Below are 22,027 nucleotides of genomic sequence, written 5' to 3' on the forward strand. Positions count from 1 at the left end.
AGTAAATAATAATAACAAATTGGTATAAGGGAGGGTTCAAATGAACAAAGGTTGGTAATTTGTTGGTAAGGAGTTTTCAGGTAAGTATTATGATAGTTCAGATTAGTAAAGAAAACATTAAAATAAGAAAATAGAAAAAAAAATAATGTAGGGGCACCTGGGTGGTTCAGTCAGTTAAATTCGGTTTAGGTCACAATCCCAGGGTCCTGGGGTCAAGCACCCTGCTAAGTGGGGAGTCTGCTTCTCCCTCTCCCTCTGAACCTTCCCCCTACTTGTGCTCTCATGTGCTCTCTCTCTTAAATGAATAAATTAAAAAATCTTTAAAAAGAAAATAGGAAAGTGGTTTATAATAGTATTCTGTTCATGCCAGCATCCTATCTCTGAGAAAGGCATTGAAGGGGCGTTCTGTGCACAAACTTAGAAATTTGCACACCATGACATTTATGGATCTAGTTTTGTGCTTATCCTTAAAGTAGCAATAATGACAATTTTGTTGCATGCTTATTATGTACCAGGCTCTGTTTAAAGCACTTTTAATCATCAAGATTAACCTACGAGGTAAGTGTTATTTTACTGATAAGGAAAAACCAAGGCTCAGAGAAGTTAAGCAACTTTTCTATGGTCACACAACTAAGCAAACACTATTAACCAGGAACAGATAACAGTAAAGGATTCAACCCAGGCAGAGGGGCTCCTCAACCTATGCTTCTCTTTAACTTCCCCCAGTGTGTGTTTAAATATGAATAAAGAGGGAATGTCTACACAAAATGGGTGTTTGTGCTTTATTTTCCACAGAGATTATCTTCAGATACCAATGAAAATGAAGCAAAGTCAGATGAAGAGCCACTCCTACGAAAGAGTTCTCGCCGATTTGTCATCTTTCCAATCCAATACCCTGACATTTGGAAAATGTATAAACAGGCACAGGCATCCTTCTGGACAGCAGAAGAGGTAAGTGTCATTACCTTTGCCGGCAGGCGCGTTCTGTAGTGCAGTGTCACATCTGCTGTCATGGGACATGGAAAAATGTTAACTTAGATTGTAAGATACATTGAGTAAGACAGTTGTATAAGATAATGCTTGAAATTACAGAAACTAAATGCAGTGTTCTCCAATGTTTTATGTTTAGATTGCAGTCTGTAAACATGCTTCCTGCTGCAAAAATGGTCTCTCAGTCTGCCAGGTTTTTACTTCCAATATATTTTAGAACATTTTCTATTTTTAAATAGGCTTTTGATTTGCTGTGACCCAAGTAAGACTAGTCTTTATTTATGGCCAGCAGCAGAATCAATAAAATTGCGTTATGGCCAAAAAATGAGAGTGAACGCCTTAGGCACCCTGCTTTCCATTGAGAAACTTAGCTGATTGTGCAGAAAGGGCCAGAGCAGAGAATCTGACTGCACTCACTTCTGAGCGGCCAGCCGGAGCTCCTCCCGGTCCAGCCCCGCTCTCAGTCACATGAAACCTGGCACTGCTGCCCCAGCAGCCAGGACAGCAGGAGAATGCTGGATGTTAGGGTGGGATTTTCCACCTAGAAAATGAGTTGAACACAATAAATTAGAAAATACTGAATGGTTTGGCAAGGACAGTTGGTCATGTAAGTGGTTGCTCTGTAGTCTTGAGTGAACACGCAAATAATCATTGTCTTCATCTTTGAATATGATGGATGATACCTGCATTGCGTACTTGCTGTGTGTGTGTGTGTGTATTTATCTATATAAATAGATAGAGATATGTATCTATTTTTCAGAAGATTGTTTCTATACACATAAACACGCACTGTTAAGAATGTACGCTCTGGAGCCAGATGGCCTACGTACATATTCTGACTCTACCACGTACTAGCTATGAAACTGGGAAAATTGCTTAACCTCTCTGTGTGTCCTCATTGGAAAACTGAGCTAACGGTACCCGGTTCATTGGGTTATTATAAGGATTAATGAGATGAGTCTCATGAATGAGATCAGTGAGATGTTTAGAATGCCACATGGTGCTTAGTAAGCACTAAATAAATGTAAGCTATTTTACACAGAATGAGGGAGATTTACATTAGAAATCAGAAGGCACCAATTGTTGGAGCTTCGATGACACTAATTTTACCCATTTATCCACCTGTGTTATATTGTTAAAAATCTTAGTTATACTCTCTCTAGTTAACATACAGAGCAAAAAACCCAAAACAAAATAAAACCCAGTATTTTCAAATTGGGTCATACTGCTTGGCACACCTGACTGTTCCTAACTGTGGTTTTCTAGGATGTCTTTTTTAGATATGGTTAACAGAACAAGTGGAGTACACAGGTGGCTTTTTCATTCATCATGTTAAAAAGCTACTGTGATACTTGGGTTTCTTAAAATTTATTTGAAAATTACTTGCATCTTTTAGCAAATGTAATACATGTTGTATTATGACTAAGAAACACTAATTAAAAAATTAAAATACACAGGTTGGTACGTATTTTGTTTAAATACACATTTTAAAAGGAAGTCAAACATATAGTTCCACATATTTTTCCTTTAAACAAATTATGACAGCTTTAGACTTCATTGTTTTATCTGTGGTTTAACTTTATTCCTAAATATGGCAATCATCAGAAACCTTGATTCAGAAGAAAAATGTCTAGGGTTTTGGATTTTTTTTTTAAAGCTACCAAGCAATTCTAATAACCAGCAGTTTGGAATCAATATTTGAAAGTGAAATTGAGAATTTGTTCGAAGAAGATATAGCTGGGTAGGAAGGTTTACATTTTAAGAATGGGAGATGACTATTGTAGTATAAATGAAATGTATAAGACTTTTTAAAGTTGAGTGTTGGAAGAGTTTTATATTTAAGAGTGAGTATATTATAATATAAAATTTAATATCAGGAGTATAACACATAAAAATTAGGAAGGTGTCCTTCAGTTAATCCTGAGTTGAGCTCTTAAGAGAATAGGACCTGATATCTAGCTTCTGTGTTTTAAAAGATACGTACAGGTATACCCCCCAACCCCATTGTATCTCCAACACTTATTTTTTTTTTAAAGATTTATTTATTTATTTGAGAGAGGGAGAGCAGAGTGGGGAAGGGACAGAGGAGAGGGAGAATCTCAAAGAGACTCCCCGCTGAGTGTGGAGCCCAATGTGGGGCTCAATCTCACCACCCTGAGATCATGACCTGAGCCAAAATCAAGAGTCAGATGCTTAAATGGTTGAGCTACCCAGGTGCCCCTCCAACACTTATTACAGAGTCTGACATGTAGTAGGTGCTCAGTAAACATTTAAAGAATAAAGTAACAGGAAAAAGAATTTCAAAAAAGAACACAAATAAGGAAATGTTAATCCTTTTTGGAATGGTCAAAGAGATTAGGGCTTTGTTAGATTAAATAAAAGGACAAAGGACAGCTATATATTTCAAATGTTTATGAAGTTTTTGTGAAAAATACTTAGAGATCTTCCTAAGACAAAATAATATCTATAAGGTGTATTTAAATACTAGTTTAAATTGTAGATTCCATCAAACTCTAGAGTGCCTTACTCTATTAATTCCAAGGACTAGTTCTAATAAACATATTTAAAAAAATATATATTTTAAAGATTTTATTTATTTATTTGAGAGAGAGAGAGCACAATTGGGGAGGGGCAGAGGGAGAGGGAGAAGCAGGCTCCCCACTGAGCAGAGAGCCTGACGTGGGGCTCGATCCCAGAACTCTGAGACCATGACCTGGGCCAAAGGCAGACGCTTAATGGACTGAGCCACCCAGGTGCCCCTCTTTTTTTTTTTTTTTTTAAGGTTTTATTTATATAAGAGAGAGAGAGCACAAGCAGGGGGAGGGGCAAAGGAAGGGGGAGAATAGGCTCCCCACTGAGCATGGAGCCCATGCGGGGTGCCATCCCAGGACCCTGAGATCATGACCTGAGCAAAAGTCAGATGCCCAACTGACTGAGTCACCTAGAGGCCCCCCATTTTAAAAAATGTCTCTATTCCCAGAAGAAGCCATACCTTTAAATTGCTTTAAAACCGAGGTTGTTACATGCCTGATATTATTTTTGGTTATAAAAGTAGATTGGCTGGTGGTAAAGTAGCAGCTACTATTGCTTAACAGGTAGCTAATCTAACACTACAGTAAGTATTATATGTCATGTTAAAGCAATGGCTGCTGAAAGTCATTAGTTTATTCTGCCTTAGTTAGCCAGAATATAGAGTCCTTCAAAATGCTTTTATTTTATTGTGTTCCTTTGTAATAGTCTTAGACAGTTATGGGTTGCTATAATAATATCTTAGATGGGATGGCTTACAAACAACAGAAGTTTATTTCTCATAGTTCTAGAGGCAGATTTGGTATCTGGTGAGGTCCCAGGTCCTTCTGTTTTTCATATCGCAGAAGGGGTGAGGAAGCTCTCTGAGGACTCTTTTATTAGGGCACTAATCCCATTCATAAGGGCTCCACCCTCAAGACCTAACCACCTTCTAAAGACTCCATCAATCTCCAAAACCATCCCATTGGGGATTAGTTTCAAACACATGAATTTGTGAGTGGGGGGGGGTGAACATTCAGTCTATAGCAGTTATGTTAACATTTTTTCCTTTTTCACACTTTACTGCTAATGAGTTGTCCCTCCCTAACTTTGAGATGGAAGTTAGTTTTCCAAACTCTTTGAGAAGAATTAAACACCAAGTTAAAATTTTTGAAAATCTTTTTATTTCAGGTTGACTTATCAAAGGATCTCCCTCACTGGAACAAGCTTAAATCAGATGAGAAGTATTTTATCTCTCACATATTAGCCTTTTTTGCAGCCAGTGATGGAATTGTGAATGAAAATTTGGTAAGATTTTTGTTGTTTTTCTGTTTCCATTTAGCTGAATGATGATAATGGCAGTAAGATAGTTATGCTAAGCCTGAAAAATGACTTCTAGAAAATGAACTAGATATAACTTAACTCTCAAAGATGTTTTTCTGATGAAGTGTCAGAGAAAAGGATACATTTCTCCCATTTGACCAGCAAAGTATCATGAAATCAAACATATTATGCCAATCAAAACTACTTACAATGCGTAGACATGAGTTCAATTTTTACCCTTAGATAGTAATCTTAATAGAGAGCCTGCACCTTAATAACCCTTCTGGAGCTCTGTAAGAGAGCATGGCATTCTGGCTTCCCATTTTTAAATTTGTATTATGGTTGGCCAGGAGGCATGCTTTCTTGTTAGAGAGAATTAGAAAGATGCAAACTTTCATCATGAATTAGAAGGGGCTTCAATCGATCTGTCTGCTGTGGGGAAAATAAAAAGACTTAAGGTCAATTTTACAAAGCAAAGGAATTATTTTTGATAGCCGTTCTGAAATATACTTGGCTTTATAGGAAGTATCTCCACCTATTAGGTCAATTCATTTAATTGCTTAAGAATATATTATGCAACTAATTTATTGTGGAGGATTGATAGATAATCCTGCTTAAAATACATAAATTCTGTCTAACCTGTTTGTGGCATGATAGGTAATTTTTAAGTGATAATTCTGGTGTCCAGGTCCTGATTTTCAGTGTTTAATGAAAATCCACAGAATTGGATATGTTTCCCTTATTTTTGTAGGTGGAGCGCTTTAGTCAGGAGGTACAGGTTCCAGAGGCTCGCTGTTTCTATGGCTTTCAAATTCTCATCGAGAATGTTCACTCAGAGATGTACAGTTTGCTAATAGACACTTACATCAGAGATCCCAAGAAAAGGTATTACCATTGGGATTTTACTTACAAAGGTTTATTGCTATTGCTTATGTTAAAAGCAGAATTTACTCCAAAACCAAATGTTAGAGAAAAATTATTCAGATGTTTTCTATTGTTTAGTAATGTGTTGGGTTAAAAAAACTTGTATAGAACCAGTTCATCTTTGGGTAGTATATCTTTAAAACTTGTGTAGCACATTGTGTTTAGAAATTGAATACTAACTTTAGTCAATTTTGTATCAAACCAGATCCAAGTCACTAATTTGAATTTTAGTTTCATTTCTATACTTTGTGGACATGAAAAATACAGAAAAATGACAGATCTGATTGCATATCATAGGGTTGCAATTATTATTGATGATTAATGAAAATTTATTATTAAGAAAAACAAATGAATAACTTTGCCATTCTTTTGTTTTTACAGGGAATTTTTATTTAATGCAATTGAAACAATGCCATATGTTAAGAAAAAAGCAGACTGGGCCTTACGATGGATAGAAGATAGAAAATCTACTTTTGGTAAGTAGCTTTAATTTAAAAATGATCAGATTTACCTCAGTTGACATAACATTTTTTTTGTGGTGTGACTATCAGGTACTAATCAAAGTCCCAGAATGGAAAAGAAGTACAAATGTCTCCACGTCCACCTTTAGTAGAATCATTATTCCTAATGATTAGGAACCAGTGATAAAATAATCTAAAGCTGTTATCTGTTTCGTTTAATAAGTTGAAAGTTAAAAGCTTAAGATGTCAGTACATAATTACAGGTAAATAAAAGTCATATAGAATCTGACAAGAATATTGTAGCAATCAGTTTGTCTCTGCTTTCATGAATGTTTATTTAAGGGAGTTAAAGCAAGTCAAAGTCACATTTTTTTCAGGGAACAAATATGTAGTTTCTGAAAAATTATACATAGTAGTTGCTCAATAAATATTTAATTTAATTAAAATATTCAAATACTTCATTTGAATAACTCTAAGTACATGTCTCATACTTATCTATTTCATAATTAGTGGTCTTTACTTTCTGGTTTTATTCATTATGGGGGAAGCAAATCTCAAAATTTTTGGTCTCAGGACTTCTTTGTATTCTTAAAAATTATTGAGGACTCTCCTATTGGTGTGGGTTATTGATATTTCCATATTAGAAATTAAAACCAAGAAACTTAAAAAAATATTTATTAATGCATTTAAAAGTAATTGTAATAACCCATTATATTTTATTATAAATAACACATATTTATGAAAAAACACTACTTCCCCCCTCCTCTAAATTTTGCAAACCTTTTAAATGTCTGACTTAATAGAAGACAACTGGATTGTATTTGCTTCCACATTCAATTTGTTGCATAATATTGCTGTAGTTTCTTGTATAGTTATGAAGAAAATCCAGTCTTATTCAGATGTGTAGTTAGAAAAGGGAAGACTAGGGGTGACTGGGTGGCACAGCGGTTAAGCGTCTGCCTTCGGCTCAGGGCGTGATCCCGGCGTTATGGGATCGAGCCCCACATCAGGCTCCTCCGCTATGAGCCTGCTTCTTCCTCTCCCACTTCCCCTGCTTGTGTTCCCTCTCTCTCTGGCTGTCTCTATCTCTATCAAATAAATAAATAAAATCTTTAAAAAAAAAAAAAGAAAAGGGAAGACTATTTTACCAGGCTTCTCAGATTATTGTGGATATGTCATGTAGCCTCTGGAAATCACCACTGTACACTCAGGTGAGAAAGATAGTAAAAAAAAAAAAAAAAAAAAATAGTGTCTTAGCATTATTATGAAGATAGTTTTGACCCCACAGACCTCCTCAGTCTGTGGATTTCCAGGGACCCCCTGGACCACACGTTGAGAACCAGTGATGTAGAGTAAGGTATGAGACAAGCCTGTTATATATCAGGGAAAAACCAGATATGTTTGCATTGCTTTCAGTTCATTTCAAGAATGAGAAAAGTGATGGTTTTCAGTGTGCATAAAAATTATCTGGGAGTTTTGCAGAAAAACCTCAGGTAGGACTGAGGAATCTGCATTTTATACCCAGCTGATTTTCTCACAAGTGGTTTGAGATACACTGGCTTTAAAGAAAAAAGGAGAGAAATATCAAGGTGTTCAATATGCATTGAAAATAGTATGGCTGGATACCGATGGAAAATGATGAACAGGCTTGCAGCTAGCATGTATTTCATAACTACCAAAGAAAGTAACCTAGAGAGAAAATAAAGGAGGGTGGCAGTCACTGTGTGACAACAGCAGGGTTCCAGCTAAATTCTGCATATTACTTGCTCTCAAGGCAGAGCCATGCTGCAGATGCAGAAAAAGCATTAGACAAAATTTGGTATCCATTTATGATAAAAACTCTCAAAAAAGCAGGTATGAGGAAACATGCCTCAACATAATAAAAGCCATATATGACAAACTCACAGCTAACATTATACTCAATTGTGAAAAGCTGAAAGCCTTTCCTCAAGACCAGAAGGAAGACAAGGATGCCCACTCTCACCACTTTTATTCAACATAGTATTGGAAGTCCTAGCTGGAGCAATTAGGCAAGAAAAAAAAGGCATCCAAATTGGAAAGGAAGAAGTAAAACTCACTATTTGCAGTGACATGATATATATAGAAAATCCTAAAGACTCCATAAAAAAAAACAATCAGAGCTAGTAAATAGATTCAGTGAAGTTGCAGGATACAAAATTAGTATACAGAAATCTGTTGTGTTTTTATACAATAATAACTATCAGAAAGAGAAATTAAACAATCCTATTTACAATTGCATCAACAAGAATAAAATACCTAGGAATAAATTTAACCAAGGAGTTGAAAGACCTGTATATTGAAAACTCTAAGACATTAATGAAAGAAATTGAAGATGCAAATAAATGGAAAGATATTCCATGCTCATAGATTGAAAGAATCAATGTTGTTAAAATGTCCATAATACCTAAACAATCTACAGATTAAATGCAATCACTATCAAAATTCCAATAGCATTTTTCAAAGAAATAGAACAAATAATTCCAAAATTTATATGGAACCACAAAAAAATCTCAAATAGGCAAGCAATCTTGAGAAAGAACAAAGCTGGAGGCATCATGCTCCCTGATTTCAAACTATTTTACAAAGCTATAATAATCAAACCAGTATTGTATTGGTATAAAAAACAGACATGTAGATCAATGGAACAGAATAGAGAGTCCGGAAATAAAACCCATGCATATATGGTCAATTAGTTTACGACAAAGGAGCCAAGAATATACAGTGCCAAAAAGACAGTCCCCTTGATAAATAGTATAGAGAAAAGTGGACAACTACAAGCAAAAGAATGAAACTATGAATTGCTGTCTTACACCATACACAAAATTAATTCAAAACAGATTAAATATTTGAATGTATGACCCCAAACCTTTAAAAACCAGAAGAAAACATAGGTGGTAAACTTCTTGACATAGGTCTTGGTGATTATATTTTGAATCTGACACCAAAAGCAAAAGCAACAGAAGCAAAAATAAGCACGTGGGACTTCCTTCTGCACAGCAAAGGAAACCATCAACAAAATGAAAAAGCAACCTACTGGTATCTTACAAGGGGCTAATATCCAAAATATATAAAAAACTTATATAACTCAATAGCAAAAAAAAAAAAAAAAAAAAGATTTTAAAATGAGACTAAAAGGAGAAGATCTGACTAGACATTTTCCCAAAAAGTACATATAGATGGCCAACAGACACATGAAAAGATGCTGAACATCATTAATCATCAAGGATATGATCAAAACCATAATGATATTACCTCACACCTGTTAGAATACCTATTATCAAAAGATAACAAGTGTTGATGAGGTTGTGGACAAAAGGAAACCCTTACACTATTGGTGGGAATGTACATTGGTACAGCCACCGGGGAAACCAGTGTGGAGGTTCTTCAAAAAATTGAAAATAGAGCTACCATATGATCCAGCAATTCCTCTTCTGGGTGTTTATCTGAAGAAAATGAAAACATGAATTCAAAAAGATATATGCACCCTCATGTTCATTGCAGCATTATTTATAATAGCTAAGATATGGAAACAACCTAAGTGCCCATCAATGGATGAATGGATAGAGAAAATGTGTGTGTGTGTGTGTGTGTGTGTGTGTGTGTGTGTGTAATGCATATTAATTAGCCATCTCACCATTTGCAACAACATGAATGGACCTTGAGGGCATTATGCTAAGTGTAGTAAATCAAAGACAAATACTATATGATCTCTCTTATATGTGGAAACTAAGAACAAAAAAACCTAAAAACTAAAATCTGAGTTCATAGATAACAATAGATTGGTGGTTGTTAGAGGTGGGGGGTAGGGGTCAGGAGAAATGAGTGAAAGGGGTCAACAGGTTTAAAGAAAAGAGGGGCTATATGGCTTACTTGGACAAATGTCAGTCATCAGCAAAACAAACAGGCTAATGTGTAAACTTTTGAAAAAAAAAAAAAAGAATAAATATTTCCCATTACAGTTGACTCTTGAACATGGGTTTGACCTATGTGGGTCCACTTATACACAGATTTTTTTGATAAATGTAGTACAGTACTATAAATGTATTTTCTTTTTCTTATGACTTAATAAAGTTTTCTTTAGCTTTATTGTGAGAATACAGTATATAATACATATAACACACAAAATATGTGTTGACTTATCTGTCAGGCTTCTAGTCAACAGTAGGTTATTAGTAGCTAAGTTTTGGGGGAGGCAAAAATTGTACATGGATTTTCAACCGCATAGGGGCTTAGCACCGCTAACCACTATGTTGTTCAAGGGTCAACTGTACATGCAAAAAAAAAAAAAAAATCTAGAATTCCACATATTTTGTAGAAGATCCTGAGAACAAATAATTGGAAGTATAATTTTAAAGAATAAGCTTTGGGGGCGCCTGAGTGGCTCAGTCAGTTAAGCATCAGACTGTTGGTTTTGACTCAGGTCATGATCTCAGGGTCATGAGATTGAGCCCTACCTCAGGCTCCACACTCAGCGGGGAGTCTGCTGGAGATTCTCTCTCCCTCTGCCCTCCACCGCGTGTTCTCTCTCTCACTCTCACTCTCTAAAATAAATAAATAAATCTTAAAAAAAAAAAAAAGAATAGGCTTTGTACCAACTGAAAAAATATAATAAAAAACAATTTCCTGAAATGGAGGAAGACATAAATTTATACATCAAAAGAATCCTTCATTATGTAGGACCTGCATAATAAAGAACTGTACACTCTGAGTGAAATTATTGAAAGGCAAAGTTAGAGGAAATACGGCAGAAATAAAGTTACTGCCTAAAGAAAAAAACCTATACTCTACTTTCCCATCTCTAAAACAATTCATGAGGCCTTCACATTCATTATAGCTTTTAGAAGAAATATTTTGGAAGTCTCTTTTTAATTTACATCTACTCTTGAAATTTGTAAAGTTTACCTCTCTCAATCCTTTCCAAAAAGAATAGTCTTCTATAACAATTTCTGTCTTGATTTTCATTCTTTAGCATTCACATGAACGCGTAGAATAGTTAAAATAAAAATTTCCTCCTATACAATTACAACACAATTACAACACAATGTTTGTATTATAATCTAGTTCTTTTACATTTAAATGTGCACATGACATTACCTTAAGGACAATGAAGAAGGCATCAGTTTGTAACTATCCATTATCTTACTAACAGCAAGATGAAAATATAGTAATCTGTATGTTAAAATAAGGACAAATCTTCATTTCAAAATATAACTAGCCTAAAGAGCCAGTTTTTTTTAAAGACCATAGTAATTATTATTATACTTTGTATTTAGTATATAGTACACTAAAGACTTCTCTTAATAATTCCTCTACACAGTATATACTCAATAAGAACTTACGTAATTTACATTTCTTCTGTTATTTTTTCTAGGTGATTTTTAAAATTGTAGAAATAAAATGTTATAAAAGTTTTTCTGATGTTTTGGGCTACTAATAGACAAGTATTTGATATAATTGATCTGATTTTATTTATTTAAGATAATCAGGGAAAAGAGCGAGAACAAACCAAAGCGCTATTTAGAGACTGCCAGAAATATTTAAGAAATATTCAAATTTAAGTCATCTTTCTTTTTGAAACTTAAGTATTACAATTACCTTTGTTCTGAAAGTTATTAAGTATTCTGGATCAGATTTTAGCAGTTTTCATAGAATGAATAGTAATGTCTTTTATCATCTAGTGCTTAAATATTTTTTATTGATTCAGTTCAGAACACATTTATTAAGCACCTGCTCTGTTTTTCGTCCTGTGACAGTACTGGGATACAAGCTGTGTTGTTATCGATGAAACAGGCCTGTAGTTTGTTCAAGCGCTCAACTGCCTTTATCCCGTAGTCTTATAGACCAAACCTTTCTCCCTAGACAGACAAATATATAAATACTTCTCTTGAGCATATGCAATGTGGTGACATTTGTTTGGGTTAGACTTACAATCAACCCCTAGAGACAGTGTTACAGATATGGTTCCAAAGGAGATGGGCTTCTGCAATGTCCTTGCCTAACAGTGAGTAACCTTTGAAACTGGGCTTTACCTATTTAGCAGAAGATAGTATTTTTGCTTATGTGATAGGATATTTTATCCAACAGATATACTTTCTCTCTTTAGCTGGATTCATATATTTTTTTTAATTGCAGGTGCATGGCAATGTTTTTCGAAATGTTTACTGCTAATCTCTAAGATATTTTAGGTTTCTAAAAATAAAACCTCAGCAACCTCCCCTCCCTCAACCAGAAAGAGGGAGACATTTGTCATAAAATCTTATCTTCTACTCTCTATTCCAATACACGCACACACTTACATGCACATACTACACTCATAGACATGTGTGGTGTGCAGATAAATCACTTTTTTTTTTTTTGAGTAGGGAAAGATCTCCTTTGTCCAGATACCAAGAGTGATAGGAGTCCAATGTCTGATACAAGATTTCAAGTAAACATACCTACGTACCCTTCTGCTGTAGTAGGTAGAGGTGGCATTATTTCCTCCTCTGAAGACCCTTGGCCATGGCACTAATTTGTTGATTTTGTTTCTTGGCAAAATAGTTGTGATATTGGTATAAATATATATGTTAAAAATATGTATATTTTATAGACATGAGCTTGAAAATGTCTACAGGATGTGATATTTCAGAAAATAAAACTATTTTATGTCTCCCAGGGGAAAGAGTGGTGGCTTTTGCTGCTGTAGAAGGGATTTTCTTCTCAGGATCTTTTGCTGCTATATTCTGGCTAAAGAAAAGAGGTCTTATGCCTGGACTCACATTTTCCAATGAACTCATCAGCAGAGATGAAGTAAGGAATCAACTATTCTTCTAGTTGTATTTGTATTCATATTTGGTGTTCATTTATTTTTCTTTCCCCTGGAAAATGCTGATGATGACACAGATATCCTGGTCATTTAAAGAAAATAGGAAGTAATTTCTTCCTTGGTTTTTAAGAATTGTATTTTTCTCCTGCCTCTTACTGTTGCTCCTCAGTCTCCCCTGCTCATCCTTAAATATCATCAAATCCTGGGTCCCCACCTTGGCCTCTCTTCTTCACTATACATGACCTCCTGGCTGATCTTATCTATTTCCATGGGATCAGCTACCATTTAGATGCTCGTAAACAACCCAAAACTTGGGCACAGACATTCTTTCCTGAGCTCCGAACCCAGGTGTTCAAGTGCATGTTAGTTTCTCCTGGAAGGCTCCACAGATACCTCAAACCTAATATTTCAGAAATCAAACTTGTTCTGTTTTCCCTGTCTCTTTGAGTGGTGCTACCTTCTATCCAACCATCCACATTTGAAATCTGGGTGTCATTTTAGATTGCTTTTTTTCTTTCTCAGCCACATCCAGCCAGTAATTAGATCTTGTCTCCCTTTGCCTGCGATAACCCTTTCCATCTTCCTGCCATTTTTTTTTTTCATCTGTTGATTACCTTCTTACAAGTGGCAACTCAAAACTTCTCTGACTCAGGTGGAATTGACCACTCTTTCCTTTATGTATCCCTTTGAAATGGAATCTGTCCCTAACACATGCTGTACTTCTTACCTCTCTCCTCTGCTGGACTCTAGGCTCCCTGTGTGCAGACACCTTGTCTTACTTTTCTCCCTGTTCTCGGGGGTTAGCCCATCACAGCCTTCAGTTCATATGTATTGACTGCACTAATCCTGGCCCCTCAGTTTATTCCTAAGTGACCTTGTTATTAACTTCTCTGAGCCTCATTTTCTTCAACTATAAATCTTGACAGGTCTTTGTTAAAATAAAATGAACCAGTATGTGTGAAAATACTTTATAAGTGCCATAAAATGCTTTGTATAATTTTTGTAGTTTCATGTCTTTCAATTCCTAATAATTTTTATCATAATTTAGTCTGTGGTGATTATTGAGAATTAAGAGAATAAAATCACTCAGTCTTAGCAGAGAGAGATAATCACTTTTAGTATTTCATTGTATTTCTTTTTAGACAGTTTTCTACATTTAAACCTATGTAGATATATATGAACATAATTTTATAATTTGAAATATTCTTTTTTCATATTTTTATGAGCTGAGATATTTTTAGCAGAACAGTGTGAGAATTTTTCTGTGAAATTAAGCATTTTTTGGAAAGAGTAGTTTTAAAAAAAAGAGTAGTTTTGTTATATATATAATATTCTAATGAAACAATGTATCACTTATTTGACTATTCTATACTTGGAAATTTAGGTTGTTTCCAGGTTTTTTATTTCTTTTGCTATAATGCAAAATGAATATCTTTTGTGTATAAGCTTTATCCCATTTTCATATTATTTTCCTAAGGTAGATTGCCTAGAAGTAGAATTACTACGTTATAAGGTACGAATATTTTGAGGTTATCCATACTACTTTGCAAATTTCTTCCCAGAAATTTTATAGTAAGCCCCACCCAGCAACGCATGAACATGTCTTTTCTTACCATAATCTAACCAGAATTTGCATTTATGTTTTAAATATTTGACAAAGTTGATAGGGTTAATGGTTTCTCATTATTGGTTTTATTTGCATTTATTTGATTACTACTTAGAGTGAACTTTTTTTTCCAGAATGACTTTAGTCATTTGTATTTTTTTCTGTATTTACCTATTCTTGTCTCTTGCCTCTATTTCTGTTGCTATATATTCCCAGTGCATAGTGACTGATAGGGGGGCCCTTTCAATAAGTGTTTGTTTATGAATTTTTGTTATATTTATTGTATGAATATAATATAAAATATTATTTTTGTCACATTTTTGCAAATATTTTCCCAGTTCGTCCTTTGCTTTTTAATTTTGTTTTTTCTTGTAACATACAAAAACCTGAAATTGATGTGATCTACTTCTAGAGATTAGTTAAGTAATCACACATATTTTCCTCTTGACTTTATAACATCTAACTCTGTAATACCATTGGACTTTGTTTAGTATAAGTACAGAATTTAGTATAAATGTAGTATAGGATAAGTTAGAATTTAACTTAATTTTATTTCATACACTCAGGAAATTTTCCTAGTTCTCCCTGTTAAGTAATCCATCCTTCTCCACTGACTTGTGGCGTCTTCTGTATTATGTATTAAGGTCTTTAAGTGTGCTCAAATCTGTTTGGGGGCTCGTTTTCCCTTTCATTAGCCTATCTGTCAAATTTCATGCCAAACAAACTGTTTTTTAAGGAGAGGGAGGGGCAGAGGGAGAAGAAGAAAGAGAATCTCAAGCAGGCTCTGTGCCCAGTGCGGAGCCTGATGCGGGGCTAGATCTCACAACCCGGAGATCATGACTTGAGCCAAAATCAATAGCGGGATGCTTAACCAACTGAGCCACCTAGGCGCCCCCAAACACTTTTATGTTTTGATAACTAGTAGGATAAATCTCATAACTTTCCTATTACAACTGTTTTTACAAGATTCTGCCCAATTATTCTTCCAGATTAATTTTTTAATTGAAACACATTTGACATATAATATGGGAATTTAAGATATATAACATGTTAGTTTTGTACATTTATATATTGTGATATGACCGCCATTGTAGCAGTAATTGGTACCTCTATCACGTTACTTAATTATCCTTTTTTTAGTTGTTCAGATAATTAAGTTCTAGTCTCCGATTCTTTTAACTAAAAACAATCCTATTGAGATTTTGATTGGAATTGCTTTAAACCTCAAAATTAATTTTATTTACTTATTGATTTAACAATATGAGTGCCTACCTTTGATTTACTCATCTCCGTAATAGGTAGCTAGCTGTCAGTTCTAATCAACACTTCTTTAACAGCTTTCATGGTTTATTTGAAATTCAGCCTTTGGTAATTTGAAGTTTCCTCTTGAGTCCAGTCTGGGAAAAATGTTTGCCTAACAAATCTTCTAAGATTAGCCGTTCAAAGAGGTTTTTTTTTCCGATGATTTCTTCTGGGAATGATAACTAGGAAAATAATCCTTGGAATACAACCTTTGATTTGAGTCTTATCTTTCATTTGTCTTTGGTTTTTGTTGATTTATTTAGAAAAACCCAAGCATGCTCTGATTTGTAATCCTTTAAGGTGCACATTCCTTTGTCCTCCTCGCCCCTTGGTGGCTTACAAAATTACTTCTTTTTCTTTGTAGTTTAGAAGTGTTCATTGACTCTGCCTTGCTTAATTTTACAGTCTCTAGCTTAATTTTGTTTGGCACTGCATCATCTTTCCCTGTCTCTGGCCTCTTTCTTTTTTTGTTTTGACTTTTTGCAATTACTTCTGTTGTTTTCAGCTTTATACCATCTGTTCTGTGTTTTGGAATCCTGATTATTGTAGGTTGGATCTCCTTGCTCTGTTCTGTAATTATTTAAAGCTCTATCCCATTTCTTGCATTTGCATAACCATTCTGTTCTCAAGGTATTTCACAAATTTATTTTCTTCTTTGGTTATCTGCAGTGTCATTTCTGCTTTGTACAGCTTCAAATGGCATTCTTAATTCTTTCCATTTTCATTGCACTGAATTTATTTTTATCTTGAGCCATTCTTATTTAATATAAATGTTGTCTTTTTGAAATCTGAGTTTCACCTTTTCTTTAAACACTTATTGTTTTCAATCATTTCTCAATTTTTTTAGCATTAGAAATGAATGAATTTTCATTTCAGCTCTTGCTTTGTTTTCCTTTCCAAAATGATTTTGGTTGCAGATTTGTTGTTGTTGTTGTTGTTGTTGTTAGTTAATTCATCATTCCTGTTGACAAATTAAGATTTGCCAGCACTGAATATTTTTCATGATAGGTTGTTATAGTTGGCATTTTAATGAGATTTGAAGGAAAGTAGTTCCTGGTACTATGAATCCCTCTTTTATCTTCCAGAAATTCTGTGTTGCATTCCTAGAACCTACTTTATATGATGCCTGACACATGACAGTGTGAAAATAGGTGATTAAACATTCTTTGACAGTGGTATTTTTCTTCTGTTTTAGGGGCTTCACTGTGACTTTGCTTGCCTGATGTTTCAATACTTAGTAAATAAGCCTTCGGAAGAAAGGGTCAGGGAGATCATTGTTAATGCTGTTGAAATTGAGCAGGTAAGCAGGGAAGCTTGTATGATTAGCACATCTCTTTTTTCTCTGATGTTTGTCCCATTATTGTATTGGGTTGACTCAGGAAATTGCCACTTGTAGGTCAAAGCAAATATCAGCAATTTTATATAGTCAACCTGACAGTACCAACAGATGATACATTGCAATTATTATGTCAGTTGGTAATTTGGTTTGTAAGTAAATGTTATATGTTAAAGTTTTATGTATACTAAAGTCTATTTCAGGACTGTTTTTTTCCGTCTTACTGATCTGTCACATTTTATGCCATAGCAAACTATTTGAATTATTTTAGCTTTATTTATTTTTTTTTTTTAGATTTTCTGCTACTGAAGGGCAGTAATGGTTTCTTATTTGTTTTGTATTTTCAAAACTGAGCAAGGTACCTAGCTTGAAGCACACATTAAATGTTTATAGAATTAGTAAATCAATGAATTAGCAAACAGTAAAACTTAATATATAGAATGTAAAAATCTCTAACTACAAATACCTAGATGTTCCACTTAGGATGTTTTTTATCATTTGAAAGAACTAGTTTAAAAGTAAAATGAATTTAGAATGGAGTTAAGGTGGCGGGGGAGTAGGGGACCCCTTTTTCAGCCGGTCCCCTGAGTCGAGTTGGATAGGTACCAGACCAGCCTGAACATCCACGGAATCAGCCTGAGACGCAGGAAGATGCATCTGGATCTCTACAAATGAACATCTCCAGCGCTGAGTATTGAGGTATGAAGCGGGGAGCCGTGAAACCGCGCACAGATATCGGAAGATAAACGGAAGGGGAAGGGAGCCGCCGCGTTCAGGCGCTGGGAAGCAGTAGCCACCTGCACAGGGGAGCGGGCGGACTCGCAGATGGCACCCGCGAGAGAACAGACTGTGACCGTGAGCGGAGAGCGCGCGCCACCAGACTGAAACGGAGTGCTCCGGTGTGCTCACTGGAACCAGACTGAGACCGGGAGCTCTGGGAGCGCGCGGGGGCGGCTGGCGGCTGGCGGTGTTAGAAACACAAAGGACAGAGATGCGCCGGCCCTGGAAGTGAGGGCTGGGACTCCGGGTGTGGGGCGCACATCCCGGGACGCTGCAGGGTTGAGCAGCACCAACAGAAACAGAGTTAAAGTGGCCAGAACATCAGTGGAGAACGGTCCGCGATCCCTCTGTTCTGAGACAGAGGCTGAGATTCGGCCGCTGCTGCTCTGACTCTCAGAAGAGGCACAGCAAACCGGCAAGGAAAGCCGCCAGAGAACAAAAGCCTGGAAATACCGGCTCACAGTGTACCCATCCCCATCTCCCTTCGCAGGGGACATGGAGACTCTACCCAATCAGGGTTGCCTGAGTATCGGCGCAGAAGGCCCCTCCCCCAGAAGGCAGGCTGAAAAATCAAGAAGCCCACATCCCTAAGATCCCTATAAAACAAGGGCGCACGGCCTGGGTCCTGGTCAATAATTTGGGCTCTGGACAACCCCGCAACCTCTCCTCATCAGAATGACGAGAAGGAGAAATTCCCCCCAGCAAAGAAAAGACAATGAGTCTGTGGCCTCTGCTACAGAACTAATGGATATGGATGTAACCAAATTATCAGAAATGGAATTCAGAGTAACAATGGTCAAGATGATGTGTAGACTTGAAAAAAGTATTGACGAAAATGTTAATGAGAATATAGAATCTCTAAGGGCGGAAATGAGAGCGAATCTGGCAGAAATTAAAAATTCTATGAGCCAAATGCAGTCAAAACTAGAGGCTCTGACGGCCAGGGTGAATGAGGCAGAAGAACCATATCAGCAAATTGGAGGATGGGTTAGTAGAAGAGAAAGCTAAAATAGAGTCTGGACTTTAAAAAATCCACGCTCAAGAATGTAGGTTACGGGAGATTACTGACTCAATGAAACATTCCAGTGTCAGAATCATCGGCATCCACGAGGGGGTGGAGAAAAACAGAGGTCTAGAAGAGATATTTGAACAAATTGTAGCTGAAAACTTCCCTAATCTAGCAAGGGAAACAAACATTCATGTCCAAGAGATAGAGAGGACCCCTCCCAAGCTCAACCACGACAAACCTATGCCACGTCACGTCATAGTGCAATTCGCAAATATTAGATCCAAGGATACAGTATTGAAAGCGGTCAGGGCAAAGAAATTTCTCATGTACCAAGGCAAAGGTATCAGAATTATGTCAGACCTGTCTACACAGACCTGGAATGAGAGAAAGGGTTGGGGGGCATTTTTAAAGCTCTTTCAGAGAAAAACATGCAGCCAAGGATCCTTTATCCAGCAAGGCTGTCATTCAGAATTGATGGAGAAATAAAGACCTTCCAGAATCGCCATCATTGACCAATTTCATAATCACGAAACCAGCCCTACAGGAGATATTAAGGGGGGTTCTATAAAGGTAAAAAGGCCCCAAGAGTGATACAGAACAGAAAGTCACAATCGATAGAAACAAAGACTTTACTGGCAACATGGCATCATTAAAATCATATCTCTCAATATTCAGTCTCAATGTAAATGGCCTAAATGCTCCCATAAAATGCACAGGGTTGCAGATTGGATAAAAAGACATGACCCATCCATTTGCTGTCTACAAGAGACTCATTTTCAACCTAAAGATACATTAAGACTGAAAGTAAAGGGATGGAATACCATCTTTCACACCAATGGACCTCAAAAGAAAGCTAGGGTAGCAATTCTTGTATCAGACAGATTGGATTTTAAACTAAAGACTATAGTTAGAGACACAGAAGGGCACTATATTATTCTTAAAGGATGTATCCAACAAGTGGATATGACAATTATAAATATATATGCCCCCAACAGGGGGGCAGCAAGATACACAAGCCAACTCTTAACCAGAATAAAGAGACATATAGATAAAAATACGTTAATAGTAGGGGATCTCAACACTCCACTGTCAGAAATAGAACACCCAAGCAAAAAATCAACGAAGAAACAAGGGCTTTGAATGCCATACTCGACGAGTTGGACCTCATAGATATATGTAGAACACTACATCCCAGAACCAAAGAATACTCATTCTATTCTAATGCCCATAGAACATTCTCAAGAATAGACCATGTCCTGGGACACAAAACAGGTCTCAACTGATACCAAAAGACTGAAATTATTCCCTGCATATTCTCAGACCACAGTGCTTTGACATTGGAACTCAACCACAAGGAAAAATATGGAAGAAACTCAAACACTTGGAGACTAAGAACCATCCTGCTCAGGAATGACTCGATAAACCAGGAAATCAAAAATCAATTTAAACAATTTATGGAGACCAATGAGAATGAAAACACAACGGTCCAAAACCTATGGGATACTGCAAAGGCAGTCCTAAGGGGGAAATACATAGCCATCCAAGCCTTACTCAAAAGAATAGAAAAATCTAAAATGCAGTTTTTATATTCTCACCTCAAGAAGCTGGAACAGCAACAGAGGGACAGGCCTAATCCATGCACGAGGAAGCAGTTAACCAAGATAAGAGCAGAAATCAATGAATTAGAAACCAGGAGTACAGTAGAGCAGATCAACAGACCTAGAAGCTGGTTCTTTGAGAGAATTAATAAAATTGACAGACCACTGGCAAGATTTACCCAAAAGAATAGAGAAAGGACCCAAATTAATAAAATTATGAATGAAAAAGGAGAGGTCACAACCAACACCAATGAAATTGGAAGGATTATTAGAAACTTTTATCAACAGCTTTATGCCAATAAATTAAGCAATCTGGAAGAGATGGAGGCCTTCCTGGAAACCTATAGACTACCAAGACTGAAACAGGAACAAATTGATTTTTTAAACAGGCCAATTAATTATGAAGAGATTGAGTCAGTGATAAACAACCTTCCAAAAAACAAAACTCCAGGCCCGGACGGTTTTCCTGGGGAATTCTACCAAACATTCAAAGAAGAAATAATACCTATTCTCCTAAAGCTATTTCAAAAAATAGAAACAGAAGGAAAGCTACCAAACTCATTCTATGAGGCCAATATTACCTTGATCCCCAAACAGGCAAAGACCCCATCAAAAAGAATTACAGACCGATTTCCCTAATGAATATGGACGCCAAAATCCTCAACAAGATCCTGGCTAATAGAATCCAACAGTACATTAAAAGGATTATCCATCATGACCAAGTGGGATTCATACCTGGGATGCAAGGGTGGTTCAACATTTGCAAATCTATCAGTGTCTTAGATTTTATCCAGAAAGAAAAATTCAAAAATCATATGATTCTCTCAATAGATGCAGAAAAAGCATTTGACAAAATACAGCATCCTTTCCTGATTAAAACCCTTCAGAGTGTAGGGATATAGGGTACATTCCTCAATCTCATAAAAACCATCTATGAAAAGCCTACAGCAAATATCATTCTCAATGGGGAAAAGCTGGAAGCCTTTCCCTTAAGATCAGGAACATGACAAGGATGCACACTCTCGCCACTATTATTCAACATAGTACTAGAAGTCCTTGCAACAGCAATCAGACAACAAAAAGGGATAAAAGGTATCCAAATCGGCAAAGAAGAAGTCAAAATGTCTCTCTTCGCAGATGACATGATACTGTATATGGAAAACCCAAAAGAATCCACTCCCAAACTATTAGAAGTTATAGAGCAATTCAGTAAGGTGGCAGGATACAAAATCAATGCTCAGAAATCAGTTGCATTTCTATATACGAATAATGAGACTGAAGAAAGAGAAATTAGGGAATCCATCCCATTTACAATAGCACCAAAAACCATACGTTACCTTGGAATTAACCAGAGATGTAAAGGA

General features: G+C 36.1%; 1 protein-coding gene across 1 annotated transcript in view; it reads left to right on the forward strand.

The window, feature by feature from the left end:
- The window catches only part of RRM2B (ribonucleotide reductase regulatory TP53 inducible subunit M2B), a 45,468-nt gene that overhangs the window by 9,749 nt on the left and 13,692 nt on the right, over positions 1 to 22,027 (forward strand). The window contains exons 2-7 of the mRNA XM_045805840.2: positions 796 to 951; positions 4,690 to 4,806; positions 5,573 to 5,706; positions 6,127 to 6,221; positions 12,883 to 13,016; positions 17,136 to 17,240. Coding sequence (XP_045661796.1) covers positions 796 to 951; positions 4,690 to 4,806; positions 5,573 to 5,706; positions 6,127 to 6,221; positions 12,883 to 13,016; positions 17,136 to 17,240 — 741 coding nt within the window. The remainder of the gene's footprint in view (positions 1 to 795; positions 952 to 4,689; positions 4,807 to 5,572; positions 5,707 to 6,126; positions 6,222 to 12,882; positions 13,017 to 17,135; positions 17,241 to 22,027) is intronic.

This window comes from Ursus americanus, chromosome 9 (assembly GCF_024610735.1).
Source record: "Ursus americanus isolate L20-20 chromosome 9, mUrsAme1.1.p, whole genome shotgun sequence".
In the NCBI taxonomy this organism is placed as follows: domain Eukaryota; kingdom Metazoa; phylum Chordata; class Mammalia; order Carnivora; family Ursidae; genus Ursus; species Ursus americanus.